The 18,977-nt window shown below is 35.6% G+C and overlaps 1 protein-coding gene across 1 annotated transcript; it reads left to right on the top strand.

The window, feature by feature from the left end:
- The first annotated feature begins 14,105 nt into the window (after positions 1-14,105).
- On the top strand, positions 14,106-18,511 carry LOC143604353 (ras-related protein RABD2c-like). The gene is made up of 8 exons (XM_077080862.1): positions 14,106-14,258; positions 16,180-16,252; positions 17,310-17,357; positions 17,445-17,492; positions 17,606-17,677; positions 17,762-17,917; positions 17,999-18,102; positions 18,193-18,511. The coding sequence occupies exons 1-8, from the start codon at positions 14,245-14,247 to the stop codon at positions 18,284-18,286; spliced, it is 609 nt and encodes a 202-aa protein (XP_076936977.1). The 5' UTR covers positions 14,106-14,244; the 3' UTR covers positions 18,287-18,511.
- Positions 18,512-18,977: the final 466 nt, after the last annotated feature.

Below are 18,977 nucleotides of genomic sequence, written 5' to 3'. Positions count from 1 at the left end.
GGATTTTAAAGGTTCCGCATATTCATAGGAATCGAGATATGTGAGAAAGAGGGTCTTCGTCGAGGAGACCATGAAATTGAACTGAATTTTCCACCATATGAATGGTGCTTGATTTGATTTCGAAATTTTCGGTGATTTCGGGTGGAGCCACTCCATTGTCGTAACCTTCGAGAGTTGGCTTGGCATACTGGCTCATATTCGGCTCATTGTTCTGGGCCGCCATCATTTCTTCGGTTTGATTTTCTCCTGATGTGGTGGCGTCTACTGATTCGTCTTTGATTGCTTCGGCGGTTTCTGCAGTCCGTTTACGTGCTCGTCGACGAAAGAGTCGTTCCGGTTCAGAAATTGAAGAAACAAGCTCAGGCTCAAAAGTAGAGGACATACATGGGACTAAATCAAAATGAAAACTAAAATAAAAGTTAGCTAAAGTTAAACTAAAGGTTAGTCTAATGTTAAACTACGAGCTAGGCTAAGCTATTTTAAACTAAACTAAGGTCTAAATTAATTAAGCTAAGGTAAAGGTAAGGTAAATAAAGGTTAAAATTTGGCTAGCCGTAAAATTATATAGTTTAATAGCTAGTAAAAAAAATAAAATAAAATGAAATGAAAGTTAAAAATTTGTACAATTATAAACAATTATTAAATTAAAACTTGGATCATTCTTAGAAACGTACCGTCTCCCCGGCAACGACGCCAAAAACTTGGTGCGTGCTGCGTGTGGTAGTAAAATATATGATGGATGGGATGATTTGCTTTTGCACAAGATCGTGTTTTAAATTTATAAAAGTGATTTCTACAAAGACTAAACACACACAAAATAGGCAAGTGTACCTATCGTATATGTAGAATAGTATTGGTAAGAACCAAGTATCGATCCGTGGACACAAATGTTTCTAATGATAAATCGTTGTTTTACTTTAATCGGAGGTTTTAATCATTTTGGGGTTTATTTTTTGAACTTTTTATAAAATATAAGTACTTATATATAATATATAGGTGACCAAGACGAGAGATTCTAAACGAGCAGTCAATTACGTGAAGGTTACCATCTAAGATCAAGTATCCATTCCATTTTAGCATTGATAATTAATATTCAAACATGTGGTAAACTTGCCGTAGCAATATATGATAGATAGCTCCTTAAGCCTTAAGTGAGCATCTTTGGCACTAAGGAGGTAACATACGCATTTTAAAGTTCATCATTTCCTAATGTCATGCTACCTCAATGATGTCAATTTAAGTTGGCAAGTAGTTTCGTAAAGTAGAAAGATTAGGATTGACTTCGATTTCTCAAATACCAATTCTAACAAATTCGGGTGGTTGTAGTTAACTCACACAGCCTCCCCTTGGTTGATTTATGTAAGTTATAATTACACATTCCATTAACATATGACTTCTTTAACTAGCATGATATCCTAAGCAAAGCCATTTTCGGATTACCAAGACTTAGAGAAATGCACCATAACTTATATCTCATCATTTCTAAGTACAATATAAGGATCCATGTTTCGATTATATATCAAAGTATTTATGTCTTTCAAGAACATGAATCATCATAAACAATTGCCAATGTAATTGACAATCATCAACTTTGAATTAGTAATATAAGATGGTGAAACATTTCTCATCAAAAGATAATTGTAATATAACCATGTACTTTACTAGACTACACCACATGTTTTGAGTAATCATCAAGTAAAACAAAGCTTCTTCATAGATTTTAGATGGTAAATGGAGTTTAGCTCATATTGAACATGGTGATTAACATTAGGATGGATGATAATACAAAACACATGATTAAACTAGAACAATCTAACCAAATGTGGATGAATCTTCCTTCTTAATGATGATGATGATGGTTGATGATGATGATTGATGATGATGACCTCCAAGCCTTCAAACTCTTCGCTAAATCTTCTATGCGAGTGTTAGTGTGTGTTTTTATAAGAGAAAACCGGATAGAACTCTTTTCAAGGCACACCAAATGAGTGCAATATGAGCCACTATTTATAGGCAATCTGGAGTGTGAAGCACGGCCCCGTGCTTACGTAGGCACGCCCCCGTGCTTTTTAGTGACATGTGCTAAATTCATTTTGTCTTTTCTGATAGACGACCACGGCCTCGTGGTTGAGAGGCACGGCCCCGTGCTTTTGTTCCCAGCTTTTGTCTTTTCTTGTAGATTTTTGTCTTTTATGGTGTTCAGAAGCATGGGGCGTGTTTCTTGAGGCATGGGGGCGTGTTTCTTTGTTTTACTTGTGTTTTCTTCTGTTTTTCTTCGTCTTTTTGCTTGTTTCTTCGTTTGGGGCTTGGTTTCGCCTGAAATTACATTTTATTATGATAAGTAGCCTTTTGTGCTACGTTATTTATGGAAATTGCAGTTTTTAGAGGTTATTCGATGCCGAAAAGATGTATAATTTTATGTACATCAATCATGCTCGAGATAAAATGATCCCTAACAATTATCGCATCTATTCCATTCATTTATTCATTCCATTACTCCATACCAAACAGACTCTTAGACTTTTATAGTCAAAGCACTAATGGTCATTAACAAACATAACGAACTATTACAGGAATGCCCATAAGTTTTGGAATTAATATAAAACAGTCCCCGAAATTCTAACTTTTGCAAACTACCACTTATAACTCTGCTTGGATATGCTCTTTTTCTATGTATTCCCTTACAAAAGAGTAAACTGCGATTTTCGTCCATGTGGTTTGTCCAAATATGCAATTTTAGTCCAATAATTTCAAATTGTTTTTTTCGTCCCTGTGGTTTCATTTCACTTTCAATTATATCCTAACCAACTAACCCCGTTAAATCTACCTAGTTATGTCTATCATCGTGAGGGGCAGTTTTATCATTGTACTCCCAAAAGAAACCCCAAGCAACCCTAAATCCCTAATTAAAAAAACAATTTAGTTTGTCTTTTTCAATTGTTTTGTTTGACACCACGATTCCAAACCCTAGAAGAATAATGAACCACGATTCCAAACCCTAGACAAACAAACAAACAACGACGATTCATCACTAATATTTGATCATGGTGCTTAGTCCTGGTGGCTTCAATCTCCACATGATAAGTTTGACCCCGATGAAGCGTAAGTACCAACCTTTGTTTAAATAGTTTCTTTAAAAAAAGTTCCATAATTGTTTGAATCAACAATATTTTGTAAATCTTTGTTTATATTGTTTATTAAACAAGAGGTCACCCAAAGGTTTTCTCCATGAAGTTTAACTACGGTGGGAGATTCACAAAGCCTCCATACAGAACCTATGTTAATGGAAAGGTAGGGTTTTTTTTAATATGGTTAACTCTTTCGAGTTTAGGTTCCACGAACTAGAAGCTATGGCAGATTGCTTAGGTCTTTATGTAGGAGATGAAATATTGTATTACTATTTTAAGGTTCCTAAAAGTGATCTTGATTATGGTTTAAGGACTTTAACAAATGCCCCTAATTTTGACGATTTGTTTAAGTATGTTGAGGAGTTTAAGGTTATTAAGATATACATTGAGCATGGATGGCAGACAATAGGCACTACAGATACTATCAATGAAAGTCAAGTAAGACAAGTAGATAATGAGGTTAGGACTAAATACCACATTGATGAAGATGACAATGAGGATGGTGAGGGTGATGGTGGTGATGACGATAACACTAGGTATGGTGAGAGTGGTGATGAAAATAACAATAGGGATGGTGAGAGTGGTGACGAAGATTACAATGTGGATGGTGAGAGTGGTGATGAAGATTATTCTAAAGATTCTGATTTCATTGTTGATAGTAATAATAGTTGTGATGATTTAGAAGTAGACATGAATGGATTTAGATTTGTAATGGATATACCTGTTAATGAAGAACATCGACATTTCACTAGTGAAGATGATAACATTGATTATGAAGTTGAATTAGATTATTTTGATAGCATGAGTGAAGATGAAACACCTTTAAGTAAGGCAATGAAAAGGATAGGGAGAAAAAAAGAAATGGCAAAGATCAAGTATTTTCACCTTTTATGTTGGACAACAATTTTCAAATAGGTAAGAAGTTAAGGATCTAGTGCAGAATTTTTGCATTGAGAATAAAAGGCAACTTTTCTTTAAAAAGAATGATAAAGAAAAAGTAATGGTGTTGTGTGCTGGAGTTACACATGTTGTTGGTGGGTCAAAAGCTTTAGTTAGTGGGTCCAAAGAGATAGTTATGAAGAGTAAAGTTGGTGGGTCCCAAAAGGTTGATGAGTCAAAAAAAAGCAATGAAAGAACCAATGGAAGAGAATCTGATTTCCACTTGTCCTTCTGTCTTACATATCTCCAACAATAATAAATTATCCTCTTGGGTTGTGAAGACCTTTACTAATGAGCATACTTGCCTTAATGCAAGAAATGTCAAGTTGTGTATTGTGAGTTGATTGCTAAAGAAGCTGAATAAATTATTGCATCCAACTACAACATACAAGTTAAAGCACTACAAGATCAATAAAAGAGGAACTGAGGAAATATCAAATACAACTCTCAGTGACTAAAGTTTTTTGGGCTAGGGCCATGGCTAGACAGAAGATTGATGGTAATTTCACTGCTCAGTATGCACTTCTAAGGGACTATTGTAAGGAGCTTATTAGAGCTAATCTAGGAACCTATGTGGAGATTGAGGTTGAGAAAGAGTTTAACCCATCAAGTTTAACAAGACAGTTCAAAAGGGTATACATTTGTTTAGCTCCATTGAGGGAAGAGTTTAAAGCTTGTGGTAGGGACCTATTGGGATTGGATGGCTGCTTCATGAAGGGGCCTTTTCCCAGAAAGATTCTAAATGCAACTCAAATAATTGCATATATCCCGTGGCATATGCTTTGGTCGAAGATGAAACAACTGAATCATTGACTTGGTTCTTGGAGTGGCTAGTTCATGATCTTGCTCTATATGCAAATTCCAATTTCACTTTCATTAGTGATCGACAAAAGGTACATCCAAGTTTTAACTGTTCACTTATTGTGTTTTTTTAACTCTTCACTTATTGTGTTTACTATTTTTGTGATCACTTATTGTGTTTACTTGTGTTTATTACTAATCAGGGTAATATACCAACTTTAAAGAAGACATATCCAAGTGTTGAGTACAGATTTTGCTTGAGAAACATTCATGAGAATATGAAGTCTAAGTGGAGGGGTCATGTGCTTAAAGATCTACTTCGGAAGTGTGCTACAACAAGTACTATTCCACAGTTTTAGAAGACGATGACAGAAGTGAGGGTCAAAGATCAGGCTCTATATGATTGGCTACATGAAATCCACGCAAAACTCTGGTCTAAAGCATACTTCAGTGGTACGATTCTTTAAAATTAAAAATATTATGTGTTCAAGGTGTTCTTTTGGTTATTTTTTCAGGTTTCGGGTTGTTCGGGTTTGAGCTCAAAGGAAATTGACCCAAAAACCAACCCAAATAAAATAGGGTTGTTCGGGTTTCGGTTAAATGGTTCGGGGAAATTCGGGTCGGTACTCGGGTTTAAAAAGTTATAAACTAAACTTATGTTGAAAAACGCACCCCTGATTATGTTAGGTATTGTGTCTTTGCAGGAAGATCAAAAAGTGATGTCCTCTTAAATAATTTATGTGAGGTGTTCAATAGACAACTGGTTGGCGGAAGAGACAAGCCCATTATAACATGCTTGGAGTTTATCAGGGGATATTTTATGAAGAAAATTGTTGTAGTTCGTAAAAGCATTTCCAAGTGTGACGGTCCTCTGACTCCAAAAGCAACAACATTGTTTGAAGGAATTAAAAAAGATGCATTATTATACAAAGTCATATGGAATGGGATGAACAAGTACCAAGTAATTGGGCCTTCACAAGATCAATGTGTAGTCGATGTTGACAAGAAGACTTGCTCACGCGGAATGTTGGAGTTGATTGCCATGCCATGCAAGCCTGTAGTGGCAGTCAATTATAATATGGCCCAAAATGGCATGGATGTTGACATTCCAAAGGCTTGGATCTCAAAAGTATACTTGCTTGATACATGGAAGAAGGTGCATAGTCATACCATTGACCCAATTAACTGTGTTCAAATGTGGACGCCTTCATAATGCCCAACAACTCTTAAGCCTCCAAAGCACCACAAACAAATTGGAAGGCCAAAGAAGAAACGAAAGAAAAGGTGTTGAGGAGTTGAGCGAACTTGCTAGAGAAGGGAAAATGCCAAGGCTTGGTAACACTGTCACATGCAAGAATTGCAAAACACAAGGGAATAATATAAGGTCTTGTACCCCGCCAAAGTTTTCATTACAACCTGAAAAGAAAAAGGGCACAACCAAAGGGAAAAGAAGTGTCACAATTGGAAGGTTCAAAAAATAAGGACACCACCAAAGGGAAAGAAAAAGTGTCGCATGTGGGAGGTTCAAAAAAGAAAGGCATTACCAAAGGTCTTTGATTGAATGGTGCTTGTGTTGATTGTCTTTTGAAACTGTAAATATGTTTGATGGTTATCATGTTTTGGCATGCTTGACTTTTTAGTCGAACTTGCAATACTTTTCCAAACATAATCTAGTATTTATGTCTTGGCATGTTCTTGATTTGTATATCAATGCTTTGACTCTAGATGTTACATGTTAGTTTTTATGTAATGGATGTTATGTTTTGGTTGAAGTATGGATGTTTTAGTATGTTTGTGATTATATGGTTTTTATGTATTGGTATGTTTGGCTTTATAGACAAATATGAGTTTTCCCAGGTAATTTTGTCTTTTTAAAATCCAAATGTTGATATGTTGGCTTGTTCAAGTTCTTTCCCCTTAACATGTAATGAAAATCCAGGTTGACATTTTTGACTTTTTAGTCAAATTTGACATGTTCGTATCTGATTGTCTTTTGACATTTCCAATTGATATGATGCTAATGGACCACTATTGTTAATATCTTTAATTAACAAGATAGGGTGTCATATGACCTCTGTTATTTGCTTAAAAAACTGAAGAGTTGGTACGTAAAATATTAGGTAAACTTTCCATACCCTAAACTCGTTGGGATAAGCCATCGAGTTATGTATTCTAGTGTTGGTAACTAACAAAAATGGTGGTCTTTGACCAACTCAGTTTGGACAAAATCAATGTTTCATCTATAAACTATTGTTATAATGCATAAGGTAATAAACCAAACTTGTCGTATGGTAGCCAAAATACGAGATTTCATTAATAGTGGTCATCAACAAAATTTGCAACATAGTGCATTTAATTGCATCCCATAGTTAAGAGTACAACATAAAAACATAAAGCCTTTTGTTTTGAACCTTTAGAAGTTTTAAGTCATTTAAAAATCAAACACGACACAAAAAACATCCAACTTAAACCTAAATAAATCTTCAGCCTTTTGTTTTGAATTGCATTAGCTCTTGCCATGGGTTCATGATTATTAGCGGATCTCAATAGACCAGGAATGATTTCTTGAAATCTTTGGCACAATGGGGAATCGACCCAATCAACAAAACCACATCTTGATATATGGTGAGATTTTCAAGTAACTAGGTCAAAATAAACAAAATATAGTTTCAAAATCAGAAAACTTACCAGGATTGGCATCGGTCCAAGACGTGTGAATAGTTGTAACCGAACCACATGAGAAAAACACCCTTCGATTGTTGGCTCGGTGATGAAGTGATTGTATGTTAGAGGAGCTCGACACTGGGTATTCAATTGTTGGCTAGGTTCTTGGGATGAAGAAGATGATACAAACAACAAAAAAAATGAAAAGGGGATCTGGGAATTAGGGATTTAGGTAGGGGTGTTCAAAACCGGATATCCGGAGTTTCGGATATCCAAAATTCGGATATCTGAACATTTCGAATAGTGGATTTCGCTATTCGAATCTGTATCCGAAACTTCGGATATCCGAAGTTTCGAATACGGATTCGAATTATCCATTTGGATATCAGAATTAAAAAAACTGAAAAAAGAAGTCTCAGTTTGTCTTGAAATTAATCATTCCAAACACAAAGTAGGATCCAAATTAAGACAATACGAGTATTATCTTTTTCCTGCTAGTGTAGCCATAGACATTAATTTGTTCTAGAAGGAAGACATTGATTTTAAATCTTGGAGTAAGGAGACAACATGGAGATTCGAGCACCGAAGTTGTGAAAGTCAAGCACCGATAAGACGAGAGTCAAGCATAGGCGAGATGCCTACACAATTGTGAAGGAAGTATGGGTGGCGGCATGAAGAAGTCAAAAGGATTTAAGGTTATGTGATAGTGTGGTGCGGATATATATATATATATATATATATATATATATATATATATATATATATTTAAATATGGTATTAATTAAATTTAAAATTTTGGATAGTTCAGATATCCGAACTATCCGAAAATTTTCAAAATAACTATTCTAATCCGAATCCGAAAATTCGGATATCCGAATTTTCGGATAATTCGGATACGGATTTTCGGATATTTCGGATACGGATTCGGATTTTTTTGAACACCCCTAGATTTAGGGTTGGTTCGGGTTTCTTTTGGGAGTACTGTGACAAAACTTCCCCTCACCATGATGGATATAACTAGGTATATTTAACAGGGTTAGTTGGTTATGATATAGTGAAATGAAACCACAGGGAGAAAAAAAACAATTTGAAACTATTTGACTAAAATCGCATATTTGGATACACCACAGAGACGAATACCGCAATTTACTACTTATACAATGACACTAAGTGTTAGCGTGCTTATTCTTCCATGAAAAACAGGTTTTTCATTAAAGCAGTAGTTGATTTATTATTCACAAACCCTGTCACAACTTTTTGTGTTTTTATTAGGGATGGCAATGGGTCGGGTTTAAGTATTCTCAAACACATACCCGATTATTAAAGCTCATCCCAAACCCGTTGGGTATTTATCAGGCAATTACCAGTCGGGTTTCGGGTTTCCAATCGGGTTTAAAATATTTATTAACGCAGGTGATAGGATCCTGAACTTATGGAATATTGTTTAGAAATAAATTAACCAACACGTAGCAATCCAATTGATGTAATACTGCCGATTGTTTTGAGAACAATGTACATTTGTCAATTACATGGAAACTGTAAAATTGATCAAGATCAATAGAGGAAATTATAAATTATAAATTAATGTAGATAAAACAGGAAAAGAAATAAATAAATTTGATATTTTAAGATAAATATATATAAAAGTTATGTCGGGTATATAATCAGGTAAATAGGTCAATGTTATCGGGTGATCGGGTATATTACAATCCCAAGCCCATGAAAAATATCAAAACTAATGCTAAATTCGTCCCAAACTCTAATGGGTCGGGTACTGTGACATTCGTCATTTTTGGTTTAATTCGTATTTGTATTGGTATTGTAAACCCGACCCGTTTTTTATTTCGGATCCTTCGTTATTAATAAAATATTGGGTTTTATGTTTCAATTATGTATTGCAATTGTCGGATCAACACCCTTTACGATATTTTAAACACTCTTTTGTTCTTTTATTGATAAAAACGACTTAAAATGAACTTCAAGGACCTAACTCGCCAAAGAACCAAAGTTGGAAACCAGCCCACCCCCTAGGCACGCCGCGTCGTGTGACCATGGAGGGTGAGTTGGTGTCGTGGCGTGGCCATGTATCTGCAGCAGACCCCTAGTTCGTTTTTTGATATTATAACTTCATTTAAGCCAACCAACCAACTTTAATGCATGTAGTTCTATTGTTGGAGATTGGTGGCAACTCCTTAACCATTTGTCTTTAAATATTAACTCATTCCCACCCATTTCTAGCTGCTCACCCTTCAAACACTCTCTCAAATTAGAGTTATAAGCTTCTTTCTCATGTTCTTGACAGTTTGACTTTTTGAAGTCAAACAGAAGCTAAACTTTGATTTGAATCCGTTTCTTGTAATTAAAACTTGTATTTTTCAGTTTGTTCATGCTATAATACTTTACTCTTTGTTTTTCCTTCTTCAACAATGGTTGAATTAGGTGTTTATGTCATCCGAAGGCAAAATTACATGAAAAGGCTATTTTAGTCAATTTCAACATTTTGATTTGTTTAAGCTTTCTGTTTTTGTTTGTGATATGAGTTTTGAGAGTTTCTATAAGTTCTATGGTTTTGGGTATGTGGCAACCAACCTCGGTCTCATACCGAGTCATGGACCGAACCGAAACCGAACTCTTGTTTAACTCTATATTTGATTGTTTTAAAATAAGTTGTATGTAAGATTCAAGTGTTTAAGTTCTTTTATTTACTTTTCATATTTGTTATTATGATATGGATATGTTGGACCCAAAATTGGTCATATACCAAGTCTTGAACCAACCAAACCGAACTAAACCGAGTTCACTCGCTTAAAACACACTAGTTGCGTTTCGGGCTACCGAATCATATTTTCTTTTAAGATCTTTTTATAAACTGATTATAAATGTTTTCTCAAAATACTTGGGATGTCGGAACCAACTTGACCTTATAACAAGCTTGGACCGACAAAACCGAATGCCCGCTTAACATTGACGTTTGGAGTTCTTCCTCATAGAACTTCTAACTTAGTTAAGTTTTCTGTTTTTAATGAGGTATCTCATAATATTTATCACTTTGGAATATCATATTCGGACTTATCAAATTATCAAGACCCGAACCAACTAAGCCGAACAGTTGTTAAATCCCTTTTCGTTATTTATCTAACAAGGGTCGTGCACTTTTGCATTGAACCAATCCCCACACATTTATTTAACAAAGGTTTAGTAAAACTTATAGATAAAAACACCAAGACTCGATTTCATGATAATTTACTTTCTAAAACCGTCATTTTAATTTCTTAAGTTTTTCTTATAATTTAAACCTCAAAATTTTGTTTATTTATTTTACTTATATTTTATTTTACTTTAAGTTTTTGCAATATATCCTACTAACTTAAGAACCTTTAAATCTAGGATTCGTTCTCTAACTCGCTGAGCTCGTCTTTCCCAAGCTATCCTTTGAACAAGATCATCATCAAGTGAGCTCCTTTTGTTACGTTCGTGCATGGGGGTTGCAAAGTTAGTGTTTGGGCTCCGGACCTGTCAACTTGAACATGTCAAAGAACCCGTGTCCATCTCTGATTCGGGCCTGCGGGAGGCAATTGAAGATATTGTTGTGTTGGAGGACCGCATTTTGGGGACCTCCAGTGGAGGTTGGCTTCCTTCCCTATGCGTTGCGGAGGCTTAGGAATTTTCTCGGCTGAGGATGTCTCCGCATATGCATTTGTGGCTTCCATGTCTCAGTCGTAGAAATTGCAGGGCCACATCCTGCAAAACGCTGGTGTTACGGGGGTGGATCCTGACTACTCTTTTGCACTTGGTAATATTGGAACAAATCTCTCGGACCTTGATATAGGTGGTTTTACTGATAAGGAGACCGCCCCCAAGAAACCTCAACAAACCTTGGCGAGTCCTCTTTATGGTAAACACGTACATGATTTGGAGGAGCGATTCGATATGACCCCGAGACAAAAGGCAGTTTTAGCTTGTCTCAAGGGGGCTCATGCCCATGATTTTTTGACTGTTGTGCCCATTGAAGGTCTTGGGCAACGGATGTCGGCAGTTGAATACAGAGCCATCCTTAAATACCGGCTTATGATTCCCCTTTTCCCTCTAGATGAATTATGCCCCATTTGTAAAAAAGCTTGTTTGGATAGATTTGGTGAGCATGCCCTCCACTGTAAGGAATTGTCGGGATTCAAGTATCGTCATGACTGGGTTAGAGATGTCTTATGGGATGTGCTTAGACGTGCCGGGATCTCAGCCAAGAAAAAGGCACCTGTTAACTTTTTGACTGATCCGCGTGAGGGAAGATCTACCCTGCGTCCTGCGGATGTTCTTGTGTTTGGCTGGGCAGGGGGTAAGCATGTGTGTGTTGACCTCACTGGGGTGTCCCCGTTGGTGGGGCTGAGAGACAGTGGCTTCGTTCCGGGGCAGGCGGTTTTGAGAGCGGAGTCTAGGAAGGTTGCTAAGCATGAGACATCGTGTTTGGAGAATCAGCACGTGTTCATTCCATTTGCCTTCGACACTTTTGGATCACTGGCTCCCGATGCGGTTCGCTTCTTGGAGCGGGTGCAGAAGGTGGTCCACAGTGACTCGCAGAGCCCGAGAAACCAAGGATTTATATTTAGTAGAATAGGCTTTGCGATTCAAAAGGGGATAGCGGCGCAGCTTGTTGCTCGCTTACCCATTATCCAGATGTAGTTCAATTTGTGTTATGAGTAATTAATAAATAAATAAATAAATAATATCATCAAGTCACTTATTCCAAGTGAGTATATTTCATCCCCCGTTTTCACTTTTATACTTTGGGGGTAACATGTATACCTATCAAAACAAGAACGATTTAAGATACCAGATCCTCAAACCACAAACTCTAAGGTGTATGATACTTAGAATATTTGCCTGATTGTGTGTTACATGCCTCATATACTTTATGTGCACGAGTGTTTACTTTTTATGTTGCTGTTGAGTCTCATTAAGTATGATCATACACACCCCTAACTATTTTAGCCTCGTGCTAATAGAATAGGGCCTCATTATCCGAGTATTTTGGGTAGTTTTACCTATAAGAAATTAGCCTATTTTTTTATGATTTATATACCTCAATTGTTGCTCTTATTTATGGTTTCATATACGAGTTGTGGATATTGCCTCATATTATATATACTCAAAACTATAAAATTGCTCACCAACATTCGTGTTGACCAAATATATTTTATGCATTGTTACAGGTTTAATTATTGGTTGATTAAAGTTTGAAGACACTATTTTATTTTGAGACCGTTTAGGTTATTAGAAGCATGAACAATCTATTTCCTTGTATTTTGTGTTGCTTTGCATGGACAAGTTGTGTTAGTTTTGATGATTGAATGAAATGAATCAGTTGATTAAATATTGTCACTTCAATATATTCATTGTGTTCTTGAGCAATCCATCGTGCCCCGACATGTTCCGTCGCCTTGGGTCGGGGTGTGACAGATATTACCCGTCCCAAATATGTTGGATTTCGGGTTTTCCCATCGGATTCAGGTGTCACTGCCATCCCTAGTTTTTCTTGTATTCAATCAACCCTTGTAACCACAAAGCCTGACAAGCTGTAGAGTTTGCATCCATAAACTCTGTCTCACAAGAAGATAATGCTACAACTTGTTGTTTTTGAGAATGGCAGGAAATCATAAAATCATTGTAATAAAACACATTCCCTGATGTACTTTTATCGTCATCACTATCAGTTAAACAGTTACTATCACTGTATCACATAAGATTTCCACATGCAAATATCTTATACTTTATTTCATAGTTAGTTGTACCTTTGACATACATGATCAAGTGCTTTACAGCCTTTAAATGATATTCTCATGGACTCTACATGAACTTACTCACATTGCCTAATTACTATAAGGTTTTGTTCTTTATCACTCTAAAGGGCCTGATCTACTATTGTTGAACTTCATAGGCAAACTAGACAACAATAAGCAATCCTTTTTGCCTTAAGCGCACCCTTTGGGATGAACCGAGACCCAATTTGAACTTTGTTACTTAACGAGTCAATCCCTTGATGAAACTTGGTTACCTTGATGTGATTTGCACAATGATGTAAGCAAACCCAAGACCCAAGATGAATTCGATGAACTTGTGAGTTGGCCGAATGAGAGAGAATAATAGTATGGATGTTGCAACTCCCTAATGTGATTTGAGCTTGCTTTTGGTTAGAATCGATGGAGTTAGACTGTTGGATACTGGATGAGGAACAACATTTCTATGTTAAAAGCATAAAAATAAATTTGGTCAACAAAGAAAGGCTCGATTCTAATTATGCATTTCAATGGAATAATCAGGTTTTGAAAAAAGTAAAAATTTTAATTTGATAAGCAGAAATGAAAATAACACCAACCTTGATGCCACAAGCAAAACAGAACGTGCATTCCCCATATGTAGTATATCCAGTATGCGGGAAATGAAAGAGTCGACGAAACATATTTTTGGTTAATAAAAACTTTTGTTGGTCGTTTTAGAAAGAAAATAATAATAGTAATAATAATAATAATAATAATAATAATAATAATAACTTTGTGTATGTAGAAGATATATATATACCCGGATCTCCGATTCCAAATGTCTTTTGCTTCTTTGTTTCATTTGCGTGTCCCCCAATTCTCTCTTTCTCTAATCGGAGCTTCAACTTCCGGCGGTATATTCCGGCACACAACCTCCTCATCTCTCATAATCAACCACCATGACTCCTGAGTAGTAAGTTCTTATTCTTATTCTTATCACACATCTTCAAATCAATTCTCTCGATCGGATCTTCTAATTCGCTAGTTAGGGTTTCGCTTAATTGGATCTAGATTTGTTGATTTGATGTGGATGTTTAGATTCTAATGGTTTTTGTTATATTGATAAGTTAGGGTTTAGGATTTTATTTTTTTTTTCAATTCGGGTTTGATTATAATTGGATCGGGTCATAAGGATGTTAGATCACATATTATTGACTAACAAATTCATAGTCTTGATTCAGTTGTTGTAGTTATTTGCTTTAGCATAATTATTATGTGAAAAATGTGAAATTGAATTAGGTCTTATCAGATGCTATTAAAAAACAGAATATTATTTTAGCAGGCAGCAGTTGGTGCTGGTCAAAATTGAGAATTTATTGTTTGCTGCAAAATCATGTTATGTATTAATATTTGTATGCTGGGTGCACCGTGCACGTGTGAATGGGGTTTGATTTTGCAGCGTTAATGCCTGATGTTAAACGCTGAGACGTTAATGGTTGCCTGATAGTTTGGTGAAAAAGGATAATGCTTTCGGCGTAAGTTAATGGTTTAACTTCTATAATTAGGATACGACAAACTTTTATTAAGTTATAATCTTATCTTTATGGGAAGCAGAGTTTTTAAGTGACGTTCAGGTTCACGTGCTTTTCATTCTGTTTTAAGCAGTGTTTTGAAACCCGGACCGGCCAGTCGGACCGGTCGGACCGGGACCCGGTAAGAACACCGGTCCGGGCTGCAGTAATTAACCCGTTTTCAAAAAACCCAGCCGGTTTTGACGGGTGACGGTCGGACCGGACCCGGTGAACAGCCGGGTCAACCGGCAAAAGCGTTTTTTTAACTATTTTTAAAAGTTTTTAATTAAGAAAAAAATCAAAACCATCAAAACTCAAAGCCCATATGGCCGCTTCATATCATCGTCATCTTCGATCGGAGTGGTAGTAGAAAAAGAAGAAAAATAGAAGAAAAAGAAGATATTGCAAGCTATAATAATGGCGGATCTAAGATTATTATCATTAGTGATGGTGAACAATGGTGGATGTGAGCGGCGGTGGTCCTACGAGCAGCGGCGGCCGGCGAAATTTGGGTGATAGCGGCGGCTGGAATTCAGTGATGTAGAAGATGGCCTTTTAGGGTTAAGGGAAAATAATGCAGAGAGAGAGTCAATGTGCAATTAAGTACTTTATTAAAAAATTTTATCTCTACTTTACATATTTGACCCTTCAAAATTTCAATAAAACTTAAAAATTCCATAATTATCAACTCTATTATATATAAAATGTAAATATATTATTTATGACGTCATCCGGGTCAAACACCGGTCCGCCCTCCCGGGTCGGTCCGACCTTTGACCCGGTAAGACGTCCGGGCCGGGTCTGAAAACATTGGTTTTAAGTGGTTTTAAGATTTTATAGGTCGCGTCTAGAAATTAAATTTCTTTGGTGTTAAGAGCATCACATAATTGTTCTTTTGGAGGCTTTTTTCTGTCTTTTTGTCGTTTAGAAAGCAATTAAGATGTGCTATAATAGTAGCTTTTTAAGTGTTTCATGTGAGTAGTTATGGTTTTTTAGTGTTTGTTATGTGGTAGCGTTTGCTGATGCCTTATGTGAAGTAAATTTTTTTGAAATACAGATTAAAAAGGTTCTACGCTTTCTTCAAAAATAAGTTTAAAATCATTCTAAAATAAACGTTTTGTTATTTTTTGATTGTATACTTGTAATTATTCTTGTTATACTTTTTTTAAAAAAAATTTGTTTTATTCGTATCCTTATTAATCCATATTTACAATGTCTACATGAAATAGTGTCTTTGGATTTGTTGTTTTCTTTTAAATTGAATAACCACACGTGGTCTCATAAAATGTGCTTATTGACTGTCATTATCATCATCTTTGGCAGTGACTACCTATTCAAGCTTTTGCTCATTGGAGATTCGGGTGTAGGAAAGTCATGTTTGCTTTTGAGGTTTGCTGTAAGTGCGCTTGAATTATGTACCAAGTTTGTTTTTTCCACGATTAGATATTACCTTCTTAAGATACCTTTTTATTTGTATGTGTTCTTGGTATGCTTTCAATTAAATATTCATGCTAGTTTACGGTGGCAAATCCAATATATTTTGTCAGTAAGGGAAAACGTGGACCGATCAAAATCGGCCAGATCTGTCATAAGCGGACCGGCCAAATAATGATGGTGTATTTTGGTAAATATGCTAAAGTTAACCGCAACTTAAAACTATAAAATTAATGAATTTAAAATATATATCGAACAAACCAACTAAAACAACATGAAATTAGAATTCAATTGGCTTACCTTTTAGGCTTGCGTGGCAACTACTTGAGGCTTGAGGTTAGCGATTGGCTTCAAACTACTCCCTATTGGAAATTTGTTATTGACAAAGTATGATAGATTGACAATGCTCACCGATCATCAACGAGTTGTAAAAATTAACGAAGTTACGCAAAATAAGCAAATTGAACACTTCTTGCGATCTTTAGGCATAAGTACAAACTAATCATTATATCTAAAAATAGAAAGAAATGTTTTATTTGCTTATTGTTGCTTAATCTAATTAACTTGTTTTATTTTTTGTTTTTTTACCAACAATTGTTGATTTATTGTATTTCGTAATATTGTAGTTGTCATTCTTCACAATAATACATTTTTAGAAGTCACTAGTTGAATCCAATTGCTAACTTCATATCTCGAGCAGTTGCCAAGAAAGCCAAAAAGATAGCAGATTGAATTCTTATTTGGTGTCCTATCGTTTTAGTTGGTCCTTGGTATATTCTTTTGGATTCATTAGATTTATAGTTTTAGGTTGTGGTTAATTTTAGCATGCTTACTCAAATAAATTATTCATTATTTGATCAATTCATTTTTGACATACATGACCTTTTGCCCCCACCGACTAAAAGTTATGGATCCTTGCTTTTTAAGATCAAGATTGCATATGTTGACTACTTCTTGATGCACATGTGAGTGAATGATGTTGACAAGTTTTCTTGTATTTTGTTTTCAACTTGTTATAGGATGATTCTTATTTGGACAGTTACATAAGCACCATTGGAGTTGATTTTGTAAGTCAAAATTTCTTATTGTGGATTGATAATTAAAATTAGGATCTTGAAGTTTGATTTTGACCTTTTTTAGGCTTGTTATTATAGAAAATTCGTACGGTGGAGCAAGATGGCAAGACTATTAAGCTTCAGATAGTAAGTTTATATCGGTTTATATCATTATGATCTTGTTGCTCCATGTTAGATGTATAAGTAGGCATATATATTGTATTAACTATCAACAAAAAAAAATATGATTTCATTTTTAGTGGGACACTGCTGGTCAAGAACGCTTTAGGACAATCACAAGCAGCTACTACCGAGGGGCCCACGGCATCATTGTAAGTGGTTTACTTGCGGTTTTCTTTGTCACCTAAAAGAGTTCACTTTATTAATAGGAATAGTGAAACATTGTATTTTTTCAGGTGGTTTATGATGTGACGGATCAAGAGAGTTTTAATAATGTTAAACAGTGGCTAAGTGAAATTGACCGATACGCAAGTGAGAATGTCAACAAGATTCTTGTTGGAAACAAATGTGATCTTGTTGCAAACAAGGTTGTTTCAACTGAAACCGCCAAGGTAAAGAAAAACTGAAAGTGGATTACAGTTTGTTAATTTCATAAAAATAAAATGAATGATTTATTTTCTAATATTAAACAGGCATTTGCTGATGAAATTGGAATTCCTTTCTTGGAAACAAGTGCAAAAGATGCAACCAATGTTGAACAGGCTTTCATGGCCATGACTGCATCCATCAAAGATAGGTAAGTGATATTATTAACATGATGGGTCAAAGCGGTCAACGGTCAAATGGGGTTTACAAATAACTAATGTTTTGGTTTGCGTAAATGTAGGATGGCTAGTCAACCGTCTTTGAATGCTTCAAAGCCTCCAACGGTCAACATTCGTGGTCAACCCGTGTCGCAGAACAGTGGATGCTGCTCTTAGTGGTCGGGTTGTATTTGGTGGTGGCAGTGTACAAGTATTATCCCTATGTTAGGGTTGGATTCTTTTTTACTTTCTTTATTTTCAGACTGTTTGGATTGTATAAAGTTCAAGGATTCTTTAGTTAATGTTTTCTGTTTCTGGTTCTACCATGCACCATGTTATGTCAAAAATACACAAATTTGTTTTTATTCTGACTTAAAGAATCATGATTAAGGTTTTTATTTATTGATTTATTTGGCGGAAATTTTTGGTCAAGACTAGATTTGGCCAAACAAACCAACTAACGTGAGACGTCGATTTATATGCACACGATCTGATTTACTGATCTGTTGAAGGCTTTAGTGGTATGATCAGATTTATAGTAACTGCTGACGTTTTATATGCACACGGTCTGATCTACTGATCTGTTGGAAGGCTTTAATGGTATGATCAAGTGTATAGAAACTGCTGATGACCAAACAACTGATAATGTCAGTTGATTGTTTTCCCACAAAAGACCACCAACCAATCAATCAGATGTTTGTAATATTCACTGAAGTCTCAAGACCCTTAAATCAATTAGTATCTCTACAATTGGGCTTCAGGGTCTAATAGTATGTATGAAAGTGTTGGTAAGATGTGAGGTCTTTAAGTCTCAGGTTCTGTTTAATAAACGATATGACATGTTTAGCAAAAAAAATATGCAAAAAAA

The sequence above is a fragment of the Bidens hawaiensis genome, unplaced genomic scaffold (assembly GCF_021521415.1).
Source record: "Bidens hawaiensis isolate Kalapana, Puna unplaced genomic scaffold, B.hawaiensis_p1.1 tig00064860_1, whole genome shotgun sequence".
Taxonomy (NCBI): Eukaryota; Viridiplantae; Streptophyta; class Magnoliopsida; order Asterales; family Asteraceae; genus Bidens; species Bidens hawaiensis.
The sequence above is the reverse complement of the archived record's forward strand: the minus strand, read 5'-3'. Positions and strand labels throughout refer to the sequence as shown.